Source organism: Telmatherina bonti (assembly GCF_933228915.1).
Source record: "Telmatherina bonti genome assembly, chromosome: 22".
Classification (NCBI taxonomy): domain Eukaryota; kingdom Metazoa; phylum Chordata; class Actinopteri; order Atheriniformes; family Telmatherinidae; genus Telmatherina; species Telmatherina bonti.
The window spans coordinates 22,866,067-22,886,241 of NC_136631.1; the positions used below are offsets into that span (position 1 = coordinate 22,866,067).

Genomic DNA, 20,175 nt, shown 5'->3' on the forward strand with positions numbered 1-20,175 from the left:
TTACGACAGATGTCTTCATGTTTACAAACGGGAAAGTGGGGGGAAAAAAAAGGAGATCCTCTTTCAACTGTCCATACCTTCTTTCCGCTTGAATTTTAAGATAAAACCTGTTTATGTTCCATAAAAAAACCACCAAAGCAAATATTTTTGCTCTCTTTGTACCAACAGATAATGTGGAATTTCTAAAACATAAGCCTAGCTATATATTGTGTGAAGATGTCGCCCCCTGTTGGCGTTATGTTGTAACATCAGGACCCTTACAATGACCTTTCAAGTCAAATTGAGTAGCTAATGAGTAAAATACAACATTCAACATAGCCAAGTTAACCCGCAATCCACAGGAGGAAGGTTAAATGATTATTTTAATGAAATGGGTTGTTTTTTTTAAATCCACAATAAGGTTCTACAAACCTTTTAGTTTAGTTTGTTTTTCTTTTTTTAAATCAACTTTGAAAATCCACCATATTTTATTGAAAGGATTCAGTTAGAAGACATTTAAAGGAGTTGAACTTAGTGTTAAATGTGTTCAAAACCAACAAACCTTTTAGTTTGTTTTTTTTTTTAAATCAACTTTGAAAATCCACCATATTTTATTGAAAGGATTCAGTTAGAAGACATTTAAAGGAGTTGAACTTAGTATTAAATGTGTTCAAAACCAACAAACCTTTTTTAGTTTGTTTTTTTTTTTTTAAATCAACTTTGAAAATCCACCATATTTTATTGAAAGGATTCAGTTAGAAGACATTTAAAGGAGTTGAACTTAGTGTTAAATGTGTTCAAAACCAAAAAAAAAAAAAAAAATTCAAAAACACTTCAATATGTATCAAGTATGATGGTATACACTGTCAAATAAATAAATGCCACATCTGGTAAATTACACCATTTCCATGTATAAATTAAGGCAGACTGCAGTTTACCTAGACTGCCCCCTAAAACAAACTTGCATGAATCGTTCATACACTTTAAACATAACCGCCAACAAAACCAAGCAGTAACATGTAAGTAGAAAAACTGTAAAGGTAAACAACAAAAAAAAAATAAAGACGACAGACCAAGACTTTACCAATTTCTGGTACTTGCTTTTGTGAAATATTGCACAAAGTTAAGGACTGTGACAAATAACATGTATATTTTATGTCCAAATGCACTTTTAAGACCAAAATCTGAAGCTTGTAATCTAATCACTCCTATAAAAACAGGCCACAAAGTTTAAATGAGCAGTCAGTGATGAATGGGGTGAACTACTGCTGGATAAAACTAAAACTACCTCAAAAATTGAGGAGCTGTTTGCTTGTTCATTACCTGCAAATTAATGAGTCACAGTACCTCTAGTAGTCAACTAAATTTTAGCTAACTTGGAAAAAAAGTGTAATAAATTAGTAATAAGATAGACAGAGTTTTTCTTTAAATAGCTTGGAACAATGTTCTGCCCTGAACCATTGAAAGTAACGCCTCAGGGGAGGGGGGTCAGATACAGTCACTAAAACCTGAAATGTTGCTTGTATATAATAAATGTAGCTCTACTAAAGTTAAATACACTCAGGAACCAATTATGCGCTCAATACACATGACCTTTTACAGAAAAGGCATTAAAAGCAGATTTTTAGAGATGTGCAAGTGAAGAGTACTAGCACTACACTAGTAGTACTGTTTACTACCACTGTCATTGAGCAGCCAAAAACTTATCTGGCCGCCCCTCAAATGTATGTAGAAAAGGCTGATCACTCCCCTTGTCTTTAGTGTCTCCATAGAATTCAAATAATCTGAATCCTATCATTTTAAACTGCCTTGGTCCATCTTTTACGCTTTCAAAGGGTTTTATTCAGTCTCCGCTTTGATGGAGATACTTTCTGTGGCGGCCTGTTTTTACATCTGGGGTCTCTTCTTGTCACTAGACATTTTCTACTCTGGAAAATAATAGAACAAAACTTCAAATCAAATTCTACAAATGATAAAAAAAAAAAAAAGAGAAAAGAAAAAAAAACCAAACAAAACTTTCAGAAAAATGAAATAAAATTTAATGGATTATTTTCAGAATGAAACAACCAAAAACAAAAGAAAATTAAGCAAAACCTAAACTGAAAAAACCACAACAAAGGCCATTACTTTCTCTCCAAACTTGATAAACATTCAATTAAACAAGTTTGAAACTTATACTGAAACAAATGTCACTCTACAAAAGAAAAAAAAAAAAAAAGCAAAATGAAAAGCAAAAAAAAACAAAAAAAAAAACAAAAAACCCAGTAATGTTGCTCTCAGAAAGCATTGATTGTAGCGTCTGTACCACAGATAAGAAATCCTAGATGGTGTCATTTTAAGCTCTATAAGTCAGATCAGAAAAACTTCCTGGTTTATAGGATGAAATCTCTCCTCAACTTTGGTCCATTTCAGTTTACTCTTTTTCTTTCCACTACTAATTTTTAACAAAACTTGTATAATACAACTGACTCTAAAAAGACATGTTTCACATTGGGACATCAAAACAAAGACATTTCCCTCCAAAGCTCATTTTAAATTGTTGGTCAGAAGATGAGTAAAACTTCCAGATTCATATCAGACCGATATTCAGCGATACCACAAGAAGATTTCAAGTGTTTTGCTCTTGTACTTTAAAATCCCAGGTAGTTTTGGAATAGGTGGGTCTACTGGGTGATAATTTAAGGCATCTATTTTCTACAAGTGACTTTATACCAGACAAAGCGCTGTTTCTCCAAAGTGAAATGACAACTAGCTCTGAGCAGGAAAAAAAAAAAAAAAAAGACCAAACTGGTTTTCACGACTTTGCACGACATTATCCACTAAAATCTTCACACTTGAAGGACAGTTTGTTATACTTTTTCCCCCTCAATTCTTTGCATTGCCAGTGCCCAGCTGCGAATCATTGTCATCTTCATGTTTTCTTAAGAGTTACGCATGCAACACATACAGAAAGTATTTTAGCTTTATAGATCATTTTCAAAAATGTTATTTCAGGGGTAACATCACCCACATCCAAAAAGAATTAAAACTAAGTTTGCTCAAGCCTGAAGCAAGAGTATCATCATGGGAAGGGTGGAGAAAAAAAATAACACAAACAAATGAAAGAACTACATAGTCTTTAGATGGTACAAAAGGTGCAGAAGATTAAACTTCTAATTTAACTCTGAAGATGGTAAAACCAAAACTGACTTGCCAGACTTTGCAAACTTCAGTTTTCTGAGGAAAAAGCCTGACACTTGCACTCCTCCACACCAGATTGTCCGAGTTGATCTACTTGTGGCCCTTGCTGGTCTTAAAGGACACTTGCAGTATCTTATCTCCGAGCCGGTACCCATTCAGACTGGCGATGGCCATGGCTGCCTCTTCGTAGTTTGTCATGGTAACGAAGCCGAAACCCTTGCACTTGTTGGTGTTGAAGTCTCGAATCACCTTGACATTAGTGACAGCGCCGAAAGGGCCAAACATCTGCCATAGGATGCTCTCGTCTGCATCCTGGCCAAGATTGTAGATGAAGATGCACCAGCCAGAGGTGGAGTTCCCAGGAACACTCACGCCTCCCATGCTACCCATGTGATCAACACCCATGGGAGAAAACCTGGAAGTGATTCAATTTAGTGGATTTGCTTCAAGTAAAAGACAAAAAACCTTATTAATGCACTAATTGCTCTCTATGAACCACTAAATGTGAGCCAACTGTAAACCCAATCGCTTAAGAAAAGGAAACATTTCCATTTGCTCCCATACAAAACTAGTAAATGAGCAACTTATATATGAACATTAAAATATACCGTGTAAAGAAAAAAATGTTTTCTGAACAAATTCAAAACAGTCTTAAATCTGGGGTATACAATGTTTGGGAGCTAGCGAGATTTGAAAGTGGCACCTTGTCTTAGCTCATCCCTCTCTGGTTCTGCTCCTTGAGTGATCCCAGGCTGTTTTTTTTGTTTTTTTTTTTTACACTAAATGAACAACTCCGTTTCAGTCCCAACGTTTGGATTGGTCAATTTTTTACAGATTTACACTAAACTGAGGGGTCTAACTAATATATATACATATACATATACATATACATATATATATATATATATATATTTATTTATTTTTTTCTTTCCTTTTCTTATTGCTCACGATTACAAAATGTATACACTGCTATCAGGACGAGGAACCACTTCACCCAGATTAAAAAAATATGTGCATCTCTGAGCAAGATTACCTACCCCAGCTTTAAATAACGCCAGTAATTTTTGCTATCATCATAAGTTGTGTTTAAATATCAACTTGTCTCACCTAAACCGCTGTGCCTGGTGGTGTAGGGGTCCTCCAAAGCGCCTGGACTGGTTGTGGTAGAGCTGAGAGATGAGCTGAGTATTCTTCACCTGGTTTGGGTTGGCAGCAAATTTCACCGTGATGGGCTCAGAGACTCCTGGTGGTTTTTGGCCATTCAGGCTTTTGACAGCTTCCTCGGCCTCTGCTCTCTTGTCAAACCGGATGAAAGCCACCCCGCGGGATGAACCTGGGGACGAGAAAAGACATGTTGACTGCCTATTCTGATGCGTGTAGCAATAACTGCGTTTCGGGGTGAAAGCAGCTACGCTCGGTTGGCCAATTCGTTTCTCCGTGTTGTGCCAGAGACAACACCGGTTACTGAAAAGAAATTTTAAAAAGCAAGGAAGTCATTCACCTGTCGTACCTGTGGACTGATCAACAAGTACCCGAGAATTAATGATCCGTCCAAAACGTGAAAACATGTCTTCAACATCCTTCTGTGTCATGGATTTGGGCAGGCCACTGATGTACAGGTTGGCATCCTTTATGGTATCCGAGCTGGGTCGCGCATATGAAACCTGGCAATGGGGAGAAATGATCTGTTTATTAAAATTTTTATGATGAACAAAAAATTTAAAACAAATTTACCAAGTTAAAAAAAAAAAAAAATGTATATATATTTGTATTATTTGTATATTTGTAGTATTTGGAGTAGAAACCTGGACAAATATCTCAGGTGTTTAATTAGAATTTCATTCACCTGAGAGCATTATCTGTTCAAAAACAAATATTTTATTGTAGAAGGAAAAATAAATTTGACTACATTACCGCTACCCAATTGTTTTATACCCCCATGATCACCCACATTTTGACTTGGACCAAATATTAATGCAGCAAAACAACAATTAATAAGAAAAGTGTTTTTAATACAATAAATACACTTAGTTATTCAAATAAAATAACTTAAGACATGTCAGGGCAGCAAATGAGCAGTAAAAGCAGTGTCTCTTCGTGATGCTGACATGTACTAGCTAGTTAGCAGACAGCACAGGAGCCACAGGAGAGTAATATGACATGACATCTTTGCTTTGAGAATTGTAGAACACCTTGTTGCACGTTACCTTGATAGTTTTGGACTGTAGCCTTAGTCCATTCAGAGTACTGATAGCTCTTTCTGCATCACTAGGGTTAAGATAGTTAACAAATCCGTACCCTAAACTGTGGCCTAGAGAAAAAAAAAAAAAAGGAAAACAATAAAACAAAAAAACGTTGTAGAGTTAAAATAATAAAAAAAAAATCTGCGAACAAATATTAAAAACAAAAACAAATCTTAACATTGCATGGTAGACTGAGCAAACAAATTGTCTACAATTTAAGAGAATTGAACTGCTTTAAGTTAACCAAACAAATTTAAGGAAGTCAAAGACTATAAGGATAATTTTAAAAAGAAAAATTACTCAGCAGAAACACTGATGTCAGAAGACAAAGAAAACAGGCCATAAACCAATAACCTGTCAATAGAGACCAAGTCACCTGACAATGAGTTAGAAGTCCAACGATCGTATACGTCATGAGACCAAACCGTTGAGTTTGGAAAAGGAGAGCCTTTCATTTTCAATTTTGTGTTTGAGCCATAGACTGTAAATTAAAAGTTTAAATGTCCATAACAGTGAGGTCCACTCTTTGAGATGTTTTGAAATCCTGAATTCCACATTTTATTTTATTTATTTTTATTTTTTTAACAAACACATTTGAGCAAGAGCATAGAGATGAAGGGAGCCAACTAGTTATTTTTTTTATTAGCTGTAGGCTAAAGTCAAAATAATTTGGAAACATTTTCAATAACACCAAAATGCTCACCACATGGACTCAATGAACATAACGCTATGATGGCTCATGAGGAAAGCTGCATGGAAGTCTTTTAGACCCAGTCCTCTTTTGTGGCATTGCACAGGGCGCTCTTCTGGTCTCCATATTTCTGTTTCTACATCCATCCTTCAAATAAAATCTATGGTTTAATCATTCACTTGGTCTATTGGAGGTTTTAATGCTTCTCGGTTCAGCGTACCTGCAACTTTGTCTCGAATCAGCTTGGCAGACTCCACCTCTCCGATGCTGCTGAAGAGGCTTCGCAGCTCATCCTGCGTCATGCTTTGAGGCAGGTAGTTCACTATCAGGTTGGTTTTGGCATCCTTCCCCTCATCCCCTCCCATGTGATCTTCATAACCGTTAGACATCTCAAACACCTCCTGCAGGTCGGCCTGGTGGGCCAAAAAAACATAAAGGTAAAAAAGTAGACAGCCAGAAGGGTGAAAGGAATTAATAAAATCACTTAAAAGTTGTGGATTTGGAACTACTCTAACTGCTTTCTCTCGCTCCTAAATATGGAAAACAATGGATTGTATTTATAAACTTGAATTATAAGGTTTGCAGGATAAAATAAAGATACAATTAAAGATTTTACTTATAGTTGACATGTAAAACTAAAAAAAATAAAATAAAAGCAATCCACTAGACCAATAAAAAAAGACTAACTGGAAGGCATCATGTCATAAAGGGTTTAGCTTGAAGGCACAGCAAGCCGTTTGTCCACTGATGACAGAGAGCATATACAAAAAGTCTTTTCTCTCTCTCTCTTTTTTTTTTTTTTTAAAAACACTTTTCACACAACTGGAGTTTATTCGTGGTCATGTCAGCACTGAGTAAAACTATGACAACAACACTGATATAGGAAACAAAAGACAGCTTAGTTCCAACGCAAAGACTATTTTGGGGTTTGTATAGTCAGTCTGTATAATCAGGATTGAGGAGGATTACATTTGTTTATTCTGGGGAGTGAAATGTACAATCTGCCAATATAAAAGTTCTTTATCAAACCAGTAAACAATAAACAACTAAGGAACTGTGGTGTGTGTATTACAATTATCTTACTGACATCTCATAGTCTCATTACAAATTATTTGTTTTAGCTAACGAGGACAAGGTTTTGTGTGCCTTACAACATGACGGGAAATGTTCCCTTTCCTGCAGCCACACTTCTCAAGAAATAAACTACTGTGATCACTGTCAGCATTTAATCTTTGACAAAATTCCCAACACTAAAAGTTTTATATTCCATTTATAGATAGGTCACATACTACTGTTCTGTTTGCAGCTACAGCTGGGACTTAATACTCACTTTCAAGTACTTATTGTGTCCTCGACGAACTGCCATGAAGACACTTCACTGCTCCTGAAGCTGAGTATAGATAAAAAAATTTTTTTTTAAAAAAATCAGACAAAATGACTGTGACTATACAAGCCAACTTGTAAGTCTGAAGAACGGGACATTAGACATCCATCTTTAAATTTCTAAGAGTTTTGTGCCAAAAACCCTTTACTACAAAGAGGAGTACATCATGTGGGTATAAAGTCCAACGTTAGGGAATACATTTGTATTGTTAAGTGTAGCGTGAATAAGTCGACATATCTACTTTGCAAGGTTCAGGTGACTTAATAAATTAATATAAAATATTCATGTTTTACAATGGTTCTTAGTCAACCTAAACTTTACACAAGCTAGGGCTGCACGATTATTACCAAAATAATAATCACAATTATTTTGATCAATATTGTTATCATGATTATTAATCACAATCATTCATTGTGTCTGGAAAAACATGGATTTTTAATGCACCACTTGGAAACAACTTACTTGGCTCTACACACACACACGTGTGTGCATGCATGCATATATATATATATATATATATATATATATATATATATATATATATATATATATATATATATATATATATATATCCACTATATTTCCTCTTCCATTTCCATTTGTCATATAGCGCAGGCAACACCCCATTGGAAAAATAATTACACAAGGGGATCTCATTTCTTATTCAGTGTTTTGATGCAGCTGTATTTTCCATTCTCGACATGACTTGCTCTCATCAGTCAGAGGGATCAATGCAGGCGACAATGTCTGCTTTTTGTGTAATGAAGCTGCTTATTTCATATATAACAAGCAACGTCGTCCACAGCAGGGCAGGTCGTGCACGCAGCAGGGTTTGTGTATGTTAATGCCACATGTTGTAAAACATGTTCAGTTTTTTTTTTTCTTCCACCACCTCAATCAGCCGTTTAATCAAAACAATCCATTTTACCTGCAACAGGAAAAATGCTGAAGTGGCATTTCACCGCTTCATGCTTTTCCATGTTGACCATGCCCACCCAATCCAACGATACTTAACTGGCTGCTGGTAAAAGTTGTGCAGTGCGCGCTTGGTATTTAGGCAACCTAATGAAGCCTTAACCACACATTCACCCCCTGGTGGTTGACTACTGGTTGAGAACCTGATTGATCAGAGATGCATGCAGCAGAGCTCATGTTTTGAATGTAAATATTATTGACAATCAGATTTATTTAATTGTGGCCACCAAAATCGTGATCACGATCAAAATCAGATTAATGGTGCAACCCTAAAAAGACAGAATTGCTACAAATATACAATCTGCATGAGAAAGACATTGCAGTGAAAAGGGATGATACTGTCAAAGTTTAAGTTAACATCTGTCAAACAACTGCAGGTAAGAACTGACTTGTTTTTTGCATAAAAGTTTGTTTGTTACAACCCATAAAACTTAAAATCAAGCAAACATACCTTTTACAAGTTCAACTAGATCACGTCTTTTAAAAAGGTAGTAGACAGTAGTAGTAGATGTGGCCACATAATCAACCTCTATTCTTGAACAACATTGATGCTTACATTTTAAGCATACTACTGCAGAGTAATTTTCGAGTTGTAAATGATCTGCATTAAGGAGGAAACTGAAGATACCATGTAACATCTAAAATAGTCAAAATCCCAATTTTCAAAGCAGCCACTTCAATTAAAAAAAAAAAAGGAGTTTAGTGTTTAGAGGTTATGTGCACAAATACACTGGACCAACGTCAATTACGACAAAAATACAGGATACATTCATGCTTGGTGCAGGGTCCTCAGAAAAACATTGCAACTATAACCACGTGTATCCATGGTAAACAAGGATGTCAAACACCACCCCGTTAAAAAATGAATAAAGAAATTCTGGAGACGAACAAAGTCCCAGCAGGTCGTGATGGAGACTTCTGCCTTTATAAACTAATAAACTATAGAAAAACTAACCCTGTTAAGTCTCGTATGAAAGGAATATTTGAGTAGAGCTATTTAAGAAAAAGGGATTAAACGTGAACGTAAACATTGATAATTCTTAGGCGTTAAAATAATACAAAACAGTAAGCGTGATCTTCAAAATTATTTAGAGATAAAGTAACAAATGATTGCTTTCTACTTCTTGAATTACAATTTCATTGTTCTGATTTCTGGTTAAAAGCACGTCCTCCCTCCACCTCGGAAACGTGCTGAGGCCTGAACAGCCTATGAACTGCTAGCAATAGCATGCTAGCTGGTTGCACGCTCATTCTCCAATCTTCATTTGGACAAATTTATTCTCCGATTAGGTGCAACAAAAGCAAGAAAGAACACGATTCTGTGACTTTGTGGAAATGGAAAAAACTAATAGGATATTAAGAAAACATATTACGCAGTAGTAGCTAACTGGTTAGCTAGCGTAAAGCACCGAGTCTCTATTTTTGAGAGCGTCTAGTTACCGCTTGTCTGTCGCCGCGTCCAAACCTCCACAGCCTGTTCACAGGCCACAGAGGCTACCGTCAGCTACCATTAGCCTGCGGTTTCCTGGGCCCAGACAGCGGCATGGCAGTCATTTACATTTTATATACATCCAAAACCTACAACCCCTGAGGATATCTCAGATGGGCTTAAATAAAAACGTCTCGCATACAAATCTTACCAGCTTTTTGGGATAGGTGCGGTTTTGCCCTCCTCGACTATTTCTTTTCCTTCTTCACCGCTCTGACTTCCCTCCAAGTCGGCCTTACGTAGAAAAGAACCGGAGGAAGGACGAACCGTACGTAATGAAGCCGATCACACCCACCATAAACCAGACACGCCTCTGCAGAAAGATGCAAGCTGCCGCTGTTGTGCTGTCTGCTACTTTAGGGTCAGATAATAAAATGCAGATTTTCGTTTGTCGTTTGTTTGTTGTTTGTTCTTGGTTTTTGGTCACAGAAATTGGACACCTTGTAGTGTCCATTGTCATGAAATGTTTATTTTCTGTTATTGTTGTTGGATTTGCCAATATATTATGAAAAAGAAAAGAGAATAAAAAATGTTGAAATGAATAAAAAAGTGTAAGCATGATCAAAATACAGTCATAGGACAGTAAGGGAGTTGCACATTTACAAATGTCCACTGTATCGAATGCTGTGGGTCTGATTGTGTTTGTTTAGAATAAGAATGAGAAAGCTTTATTGCCATGGTACAACAAAACTAAGGCACATCTCCAGAATGTGTTAATTTAACTGTAAATAAAATAACAACATGCAAAATATAAAAATAATAGATAACAGAGATGGCAGTCAGTGCAGTCCATTTTTACAACTATACTAAATTGGTACACTTACTTTCAACCTTGCAACTGAGCATGTCACATTCATAGTTAAACAGACTATTGCCTTCAGTGGTATTATTACACTTGTATAGTCAACATTGCATATAATATTGAAAGGTTTGGCTTTTAATGAATAGTTTTTGAGTGTTGATGGTTCTGATGGCCGAGGAAGCTGTTTGTGTCTGTGTGGACTTTAATTGCCCTTTATCTCCTACCAGTAGGGGATCAGGTCAAAGAGGTGGAGGGCTTGGTAAGAGGGGTCAGACAGGATAGTCTTGACCTGTCTGAGCCAGTGTGAGGTGCCAATCTCCTCCCGGTAGGGCAGAGGACATCCAATGATAATGGTATTAACCTATGTGTGTTCCAGCATTGGTTCATCCGTGTGGAACACCTGTCTCACAAAGTCCTGTGGTTACTTAAGTCTTCATTTCTCTCTCTACTGTTTTGGTTAATGTTAGTTCAAGTATGTGTTTGTATTTGCAAATCACAGTACTTGTACATTTACCTTCACTTATAGGTACCAAACACAGCTCATATACCTGACCTCCACACCCCATGATGTAGCCATGATTGTTAAATATTAATGTGTGATATACGTTAATAAATGATTACCCTTACATTTTTAGTGCTTCTCCCATTTTGTTATGTAGGTTATAACAGTGCAGGTAACTGAATTAATATTGTAAAGAGGGCTAAAATTCATCAGCAGTAATGCAACATCAGTGATATTGATATTGTTAAACAACAACAACAAAAAGGAAAAACACAACTTCACACTACTGCTATTAAAAGTAGGTTGAAAAACTAAAAAAATCATCAGACAAGATAGATCAATGACACTACAAATTAATCAGATTTGGTTTCAGTTTTACAATTTGTTCTTGAAGAACGTTAGTTTTAGACAAGCACAATAATATGTAATTATAAAAAAAAAAGAAAGAGAGACAGAGGAACAGAGACTAAACAATATACAACTTTAAAGACCAAAAAACTGCTTGACAGAGATATACAGGAAGCTTCCTAGTGCTTTCAACTCAAACTGACATCATGCCATTCTCCCCAGCTCTGACACATTTCCTTTTGGTCCCTTTATCGCCTGTCAGCAGTATCCATAATACACTTATGATCATATAAACACATTAAATATTCTGTAGTTTAGCTTTTAAAGTGTAAGCAACCATTATTGTTGTGTTGTTTGGAGGGGAGTCAATCGTTTTTTTAAATGGTAGGAATTATTAGATATAAAGTGAAATATTATAAAGTGTAATAGTAATTGTACACTGCTGTGCTTTCTGTCAGTATCTTTAGATTTTGCCCAGTGTGCTATAGCTCAAAAACCGTTGCTTCTTCATCAGCTGTGCCACTGTCAGGAGCAAAACAACCTGGATGATGAATAGAAAAGCAACATGGGATGGTGGTTAACAGCGTAATGTTAAAACAACTAAACTTATGTAACAAACTTATGTTTGTACAGAACAGCATGTAGTGCAATCTTATTTGTAAGAAGTACAATGGTCTCTCATCTGTTAAAATATCTCCAGTTTTTGACAAGCACTCAATACATCTCTGGCATATCTCTATGTATGGCTCATAATCAACCTCTAAGGAATCCAGTACACAGATTTCTTAATGAGGTAGACACCAAACAGTGATAACCAGTACAGCTAAAAACATAGCAAATAGATGCTTAATTTGACCACACTGGTCACATATGTTGATAATATATAAATGCCTTATCAGCTGATTAAATTAAAAGAAATCAAAACAACATTAAGAAACAGATTATTTCAAAACAACTTTTCTTTTTTACTTTATATTAGTGTTTTATGTTGACACTCAGGGAGAAATTCAATTCTAATGTATACAAATTAAACTGTTATGTGTCTCACCTGAATCAGAAACACCACAGGGAAGCCCCAGATGATGAACCTCAGAAGGAACTGGAAGGCCATCTCCAGCTTCACTTGGCAGCCCTGAAAGAAAGAAGACCAAAAAGAAAATAATTGCAATGGAGATGTTTTGAAATCTAACTATGCCACGGAGGTGTATAAACGCCACGTTAAAAAAACACCAGCTTGATCTCATGGTAGATCATAAAATAGTTGCTGACACAAAGACAAAAAAGTCTGGCAGCAGATTGATGTCTTGCATGTCAGTGCTTGCTGTGAGTGTTTGCTTGGCCACAAATCACGGTAAGGCCATGAGAATGTCATAGCATGCACGTAATAAGATGTTTTTGATGGTTTTGACTTTGACTTCTTTGACACATATTTGAGCATCGACATGAGCTGCCTGATAACTGTGAGCCACCCTTCAGCCTTGCACTTTCTCAAGTTTTAACATAAGGAAAAAGGTTCTCAGCTAAATGTGGAGCAAAAGCATTTGTTTGTCATTATATCAACCTCATATCATTAACATACATCTTTTATATTAGTTTCAGTGTGTGGAAAAGTTGTCATAGACAATATAACAGAAATTGTTCCTGTTAAATAATAAGAAACGATGATGCTTTTCAATGGGTTACACAATATTGTTTGGATATCTAGCTACAACCAGAAAGATGCTAAAACTATTTTGCAGCAAAATTCTTGTGAATGCCAGCATGAAGCTGTGATGCAGCGGTTCAGCAAAGCACAGAGGACCCCAGTGTGAAGTTGGTATAACGGGGTTGCAGTGAATGGCAGAAAATATGGAGAACATTACAGGTTTAAGAGTTATCTTGCACATTTTTTTTTTTTATCATTTTCTTCTTTCTTTTTTCCTTCTTGTTAAACTTTACTGACTGTTTTCTCATGCTTGTTATGGTTATAGCTAAATATTTCAAGTATGGTGATAGAAAATATGTGAAATGACAGTGAGTGTATGTTAGAAAAAACAAAGACAGCTGACATCCACATGGTTGAAATTCATATAAAATTTTTCATGTCTTATCCTGCCCTACAGGAAAAACAACCCTGTAAATTTGGCAAACCAACAGTTTATGTTTTAATGAAGTAAAAACTTAATGTTACATATAAAATTGAGGTTGGAATGGGGGCCTTTCCGTGTGGAGTTTGCATGTTCTCCCCATATATACATGGGTTCTCTCCAGGTAACTCTGGTTTCCCACCATCCAAAGACATGAATGTTAGGTCAACTAGTTACTCTAAATTGTCCCTAGAAATGAGTGTGAGCATCAGTAGTTGTTTGTCTCTCTGTGTTGGCCCAGTGATGGACTGGCGACCTGTCCAAGGTGTACAGTGCCTTATGCCCAATGATTGCTCGGATAGGCTGCAGCTTCCTGTGACCCTGAATTGCACTAAGTTGTTAAGACAATGGATGGATGGATATATGATATCTGGTTGGACTGGGCTGGATCCAAACATTTACCTGTGGGTAAAGCTGCCATGGCTCTTTCATGGTGCCATTGCAAGAGGGGAAAGAAGTGTTGCAGCAGGTGTGAGGAACTAAGATCCCTCCTGTTTGATTATGCCAGGATATTTTCCTCCAGTCTGTGTAATTACTGACACCACAGCACTGGAACTAAAAGAGATAAAAACATAAAATATTCAGCCAGTTAGTGATAAAGGTCAACAGATCTGATTAACTAGAACTTTGGCTAACATCAGAAAAGTTTTCATACTAAAGTGTCTTTCATTGCGCCATTATGCTTTTAATCAAATCATTTGAGGTTAGAGACTTCTTTTTCAAAATTGCCTTAAAGGGAATTCAATGCATTTTTAATTCTACAGTGGAAATTAGTTGAGTTGATTTCCATCTTCATAATGTGCATATCAAAAGCAAATATGTTTTGAATTGTGTATTCATATTTACTCCCATTTGTATGCTTGAGACACTTGTATGCTTAAGACACACCTGGTCTTGTGTAGCATCAACGGTCCGAGAGTTGAGGTCCTGACTGTCCCCCGTGTATTTCTGAAAGACATCTCTTAGGGGAGCTATCTCTAAATCCAGCTAAATAAAAGGCAAGAAACAAAAAGAGATACCTTTATTTTTTCTTTTTCATGAATGGTCTGTTGCTCTAACAGCACAACTGTCTTGCATTGCCTACCTTTGTCGAATGGAAATAAGCCAAAGCTGAGGTGGTGCTTTCCAAACAAAAACCCACAACTAGAAGATAAACAAACTAGAGAAGAAAGTTTTTCAATATGTAGTCAAAAATGAATTGTGAAATAGATATAAAAAAAATATGCATTGTTGACCTCACCAGTCCTTGCAGACAGGGAGAATTCTTGGAACTAATCCACAAGCCAAAGCGGCCGGTGACCAACAAGGACACAGCGGTGCAGAGTGCAAGTATACCTGGCAGGAGGATGTACATCTGAGAGAAAAACAAGCTGTTGTGTCTGTACTTCATCAGCAAGAAGAAGCCACTCAGGCCCACGGCCAACCCCACTACCTGGTACATCACACACAAAAAAAAAATTAATGCTCCATTACCACAGAATGTTGTCAAACAGCTTTGTCATATCACAATAATCTTTCAAAGATAACACATCGGTTCAGTTTAGACATTTCTTTGTCTTTTTTAAAGGGTACATCAACAGTTTTGGGGGAAAAATAGCTTGTATTCTTTGTTTTATTGAGGGACAAGCTGTTCCCATGTGCAACTAGGCTCGGTTGCAACAGTCAATAGTTTAACACCAGTCAAAGTAACACTTGAAAGAAATCTTGAGATGATTTTTAAATGTGGCCTTTTTTTTCCTCCTTATATTCTTACTTACCTAAATATATCTGTGCCAATGTTGTTTGACTTTTGTGGGGAATTTGGTCATTTTAAGCATGATCTTTTACCCATTTTGGACATCTTTTCTTTATCCCTTTGGTAATTTTTTGGTCATTTTCCAATAGCAAACCTTCTGGATGGAAGACAACCCCCAACCAGCTGAGCCACGGTCATCCCAGCATTGATGTTCCTCATAGCTCATCATTTAAATACTTATTTGCACGAAGAAAAAAAGCAATGAAAAAAGGTTCCTTTCTATTTTGTTATTTCCATGGGATATAATAATGAGAATAACAATCAATGTTCTTTCTAGACAAATGATTGAAATGAAAGTTAATAACCAGAAACAATAGTTTCCTGATTTAAACTTGAATCAAATTCATGGCAAACATTTACTTTTGAAATTATATATCTCGACCTAGTGTTAGAGATTTCTCAGGCTTGTTTCGACATATTTTTGAAAAGGTTGACTATGGTCACTTTATCATGTAGTATCTCAGGCATTTAAAGAGTAATCTATAATATGTAATAATTTAAGAGTCTACAAAGATTCCAGCATCTAATGTCATTTTAGCAACTGTCTCATGAAGTTAAAGCTTCACTGATCCAGCATGAAGGTCAATAAAAAATAAACAACACTAACAACAAAAGTAAAAAGAAAGATCAACTTTTCTCTGCTGCACTTGTTCTACGTTCTACTTATACATCAAACTAATATGACATTCAGCATTTTTTGATGTGCAACACTTTGGAGGCATGTTCTATCTTTTAAGATGTGCTTTATAAATAAAGTGGATTGGAGGGTTCACTGATTATTAATAGGTTGAACATAAACGTGACTGAAAACACCCCCCCCCCCCCCCCCCCCCCCCCCCCCCTTATCAAACTGAGGGTAAAATCAGAACACTTTCTTGTTTGCCCTGTTTTTAGTTCCTGATTCTCACGCGCGCTCCTGTATCACATGACTCATTTAGCCCTTACTTTAACCACAGATCAAATGAAGTTATTTCTTCAATGAATGGCTTTTTAATTTAGTTACATATTCATCAATATTATGTTATTTTAAAACAATGTCTGTAGTTTTCATGACATGAGGGAAAATGTTCTCTCCAATAATTAAAAGGCTTTTGAAAAAGTTACAGCAGCCAGTTTGTAGGTTGCAGAATAATAATGAAATATCTAGGTATTATACTCACACAAAGAAGATGACAGGTCAGTTGCAGTATTATTCTAACGTATCTCCTTTCACCACACATTTTAAAACTATTTAGACCCACGCGCAATAATCCACGCAACCCGTGTTATTGTGAAGTGGAAACTAAAGCGTGGCGCTCCGAGTGAAGATTAAACATAATGTGTTTTACAAGAGAGACCGTGAGATAATGTCCAGGCAGGACAGGGTAAAACAATCGAAATGCCTTCCGCAACAGGCAATAACAGACTTCCCCAAAGAACGCGGAAACAACTCTGATTTGTTTATGAACGCAATCCAGCAGATTTGTTTTCTGGGCCTCCACCTCGGGAAATGTTGGACCAAAGGAGAATAAAACTTCTAAATCACACGTTCAGTGCTTGAAACCAGGTGACAGGTATCATACAGCTCTTTCACTGACACATTGTCAGGTATTGATTTAACCCTCGATGCCAGTTTGTGCTTCATTTGATCAACAGCGACATCTGGTGATATAAAGAGAAATAACAATTAATGGCGATCAACTACCTTCTGCAGCATCTTACCAATTACTGTGATTATACAATGGTGTTTTTATGTACAGACTTTGAATATTTAGATGTCAAAGTAGATAGTTTCGAAATGCTTAGACTGAATGTTTATCTAAATAATGTAGATAAACGAAATTATTGACAATGGATAATGATTTGACAGGTAACTACATCTTAAGGTATGGCTAATTTAGGCTATTTTCTAAATTCCCATTGTAAGTCTAGTCATAAAATATGACGCCTTTTGTTTTTTGATATAAAAAAAAAAAGGGACAAAGGTATTTTTGGTTTTAGGTGTGTATTGAACAAACAAATGCTTGCTGAAGTTTCTCATTGTGCAGAAAAATGAAAGAGGTTCAGTGGTCTGGCCTGTGTTAGAACAGCTGCAGTCAGTTCCTGTTTTTATAGATTAATCTGTTTGCTGACTAAAGAGAAGGAGTTGATTGACACATCTCTGTCATAAACAGTGCATGTGAACGGACATGCACTGTTTATTACATGGATAATCTTACTGTAATAAACTAATGACTTGCAGAATCTTGAGGCAGAGCTCTGACGGCCAAAGTGAAGTCAAAGCTGCTTCTATTGCCACTAAACCACAACGGTGTTTGTGAAGTTTTTTCAAATGATATATAAGGAGCTTTGGAGTGTGTCCGGGCTTCTGTGGACACCAGAGCAATTGTTCTTCACCACTAGACCATCTGAAAACTGTTTGACTGGTTGTACACTTAGGTGACAGTGGATCCTGGAGTAAACGTCACTGCAGGAGTTACACTCACTCCTGCAGATGAGATTACATCACTTTTGTCACATTGAAGGAGACACATCTATAAATCATTAATAAGAAATGATAATCATTACAAATCTTTATGGTAATATTGCTTATACAATTTTACTTTAACCTGATTTTTTTTTTAAAATTCAGATGTATTACACAAACATCTAAAAGAAGGAATTTGTCACCTTTGTCTTCTGACATCCACTCTTATTTTTAAAGCCAAATTATGTACAAAATAGTGTAAATTTGTGTTTCAAATTTTATCTGAAAAGTTTCTTTGAAAAAACATTTAATCAGTAAATGCCAGTCAACGTTGCATTTATGGCTTGTCTGTTTGCATCTTGCATGAGAAAGTGAAAGAGAGAAGACAAAAACTCCAAGCTGTGTTTGCATGAATGTTTCAGCTCTGTCAGTTCAAACAACAGGAAATCATCACATGGATGCGTTATTTACCATCACACTTAAGGAGACACAAAGGATGATCAAAAATCATTATTAATAAAATTTTCTTAGATTTAATTTATCAGCCTTTATCATAATTTCTGTGTCTTCCTTCCTCTTCCTCTCATTCCTGTAAATAAAACCCTGCAGCCTGACCGTTGCTCAGAGTGGAGTTTCAGCAGCACTTCCTGTCTAGATATAATGCTGCTGTTTTCATGAAGTTCTGCATAAAGATAATTATAGTCTAAATAATCTCTGACCAAACTGGTGGCTGTTACTAAGCATTTTTATTTTTAACAAGGCCTGCATTTGCTCTTCTTGTGCTTACACAAACCAATACTTTATACACACAGATACATACATCACACACACACACACACACACACACACACACACACACACACACACACACACACACACACACACACACACACACACACACACACACACACTTATATATGTGTAGATAGATAGATAGAAAAAAAAACTCATTAAAAACACAATAAAAACAGCATAAGCCACTCTCCCTTGTAGATGCATGTACATGTGGGGGTACAATTCAGGAGGTTTTAAAAAAAAAAAAAAAAAAAAAATATATATATATATATATATATATATATATATATATATATATATATATATATATATATATATATATATATATATGTACATACACCCCGTCTTTCGCCCAAAGATAGCTGGGATAGGCTTCAGCTTCCCCGCAACCCCTGATCAGACTAAGCGGTTAGGGTCATAAATGAATGAACGATAGTAATGATAACAATTATGAATTAAAGAAAAATCATTTTTCGTTTGATGTAATTTTCAATTTAACTACAGTATGTAATCTGAAAAAACATATTTTTTTATTTAGCCATTATATTATAATAAATATTTATGATGAAATGATTAGACTTTGTCTCTGCTTTGCTGCAAATTACTGGTAAATATAAAGTAATTGCTCCAAGCAGTCCAGGTTTTTGAAGGTACTAAACTAGATCAGCATCTGATGAGTGAAACTCTGAAGAGGGAAAAGATCCTAAATCATGTTCCATGCAACAATGACACAATAATTTTCACATTAACAGAAATAAAAGTCTTCTCACTGTGGCTCTGACAATCCAACAGAACAATCACAAACCAACAGAAAAATTGTTGCTTTTTTTTTGCAGCAAGAGTGGGAAACTAGTTTGAGACAGAGTAACTTAAACTTAAGTAGCACAAACATAAAACCATGTAAATACTTTTATGAATAAAAAACACATTTGTTTTATTTCAATGGAAAACAAAAGTTTGCCCATGTCTCTAATCTTTCATGGCATCACAGTAACAGTGTAGACAGTATGAGTTATCTAACGTGTTGCACCATTTGTTGTAACTAAGTGTTTATTTTTAATATAAGCACAACAATGTTTGGTTCTTTTGTTTTGTTTCTAAATTTCAAACTAAATCATTTGAGCTCATGCTTTTTTACCCGACCATAACCAAACCTGACAGAGAAGTCAAACATTGAGATGTTTCAGTTCAGGATTGGAGCAAACTGATAACTGTTCTACAATCTACTTCCTCATCAACAACACTGAAAATTAAACAGTTGTACAGCATCTTTTACTACTTTAATAACAACAGAAAAGTAAGACAACAATTTTACAAGTGATTTTGGAGCCTGGACAGTGGCAAGGTTCAAAAGAATGAATTTATTTAGAGAAATTACCACTTTTGTGCTGTCATACTTAGCTTATGTATGTGTTTATTA

At 35.9% G+C, this 20,175-nt stretch overlaps 2 protein-coding genes across 3 annotated transcripts; both read right to left on the reverse strand.

The window, feature by feature from the left end:
- Nucleotides 1–755: 755 nt before the first annotated feature.
- On the reverse strand, nucleotides 756–10,172 carry elavl1a (ELAV like RNA binding protein 1a). 2 transcript variants are annotated; one of them, XM_079262030.1, is made up of 7 exons: nucleotides 10,093–10,172; nucleotides 7,424–7,483; nucleotides 6,314–6,506; nucleotides 5,367–5,470; nucleotides 4,670–4,823; nucleotides 4,267–4,492; nucleotides 756–3,574 (listed from the first exon to the last, which is right to left on the reverse strand). In XM_079262030.1, the coding sequence occupies exons 2-7, from the start codon at nucleotides 7,457–7,459 to the stop codon at nucleotides 3,250–3,252; spliced, it is 1,038 nt and encodes a 345-aa protein (XP_079118156.1). In that variant the 5' UTR covers nucleotides 7,460–7,483; nucleotides 10,093–10,172; the 3' UTR covers nucleotides 756–3,249. The 2 variants fall into 2 exon arrangements, with proteins under 2 accessions (XP_079118156.1, XP_079118155.1); XM_079262029.1 differs by having other exon boundaries at nucleotides 4,661–4,823.
- Nucleotides 10,173–12,036: 1,864 nt separating this feature from the next.
- tspan37 (tetraspanin 37) lies at nucleotides 12,037–16,745 on the reverse strand. Its single transcript, XM_079262308.1, has 7 exons — nucleotides 16,675–16,745; nucleotides 14,960–15,151; nucleotides 14,804–14,878; nucleotides 14,608–14,706; nucleotides 14,122–14,274; nucleotides 12,642–12,725; nucleotides 12,037–12,134 (listed from the first exon to the last, which is right to left on the reverse strand). Exons 1-7 carry the CDS (start codon nucleotides 16,732–16,734, stop codon nucleotides 12,057–12,059), a joined length of 741 nt encoding a protein of 246 aa, XP_079118434.1. The 5' UTR covers nucleotides 16,735–16,745; the 3' UTR covers nucleotides 12,037–12,056.
- Nucleotides 16,746–20,175: the final 3,430 nt, after the last annotated feature.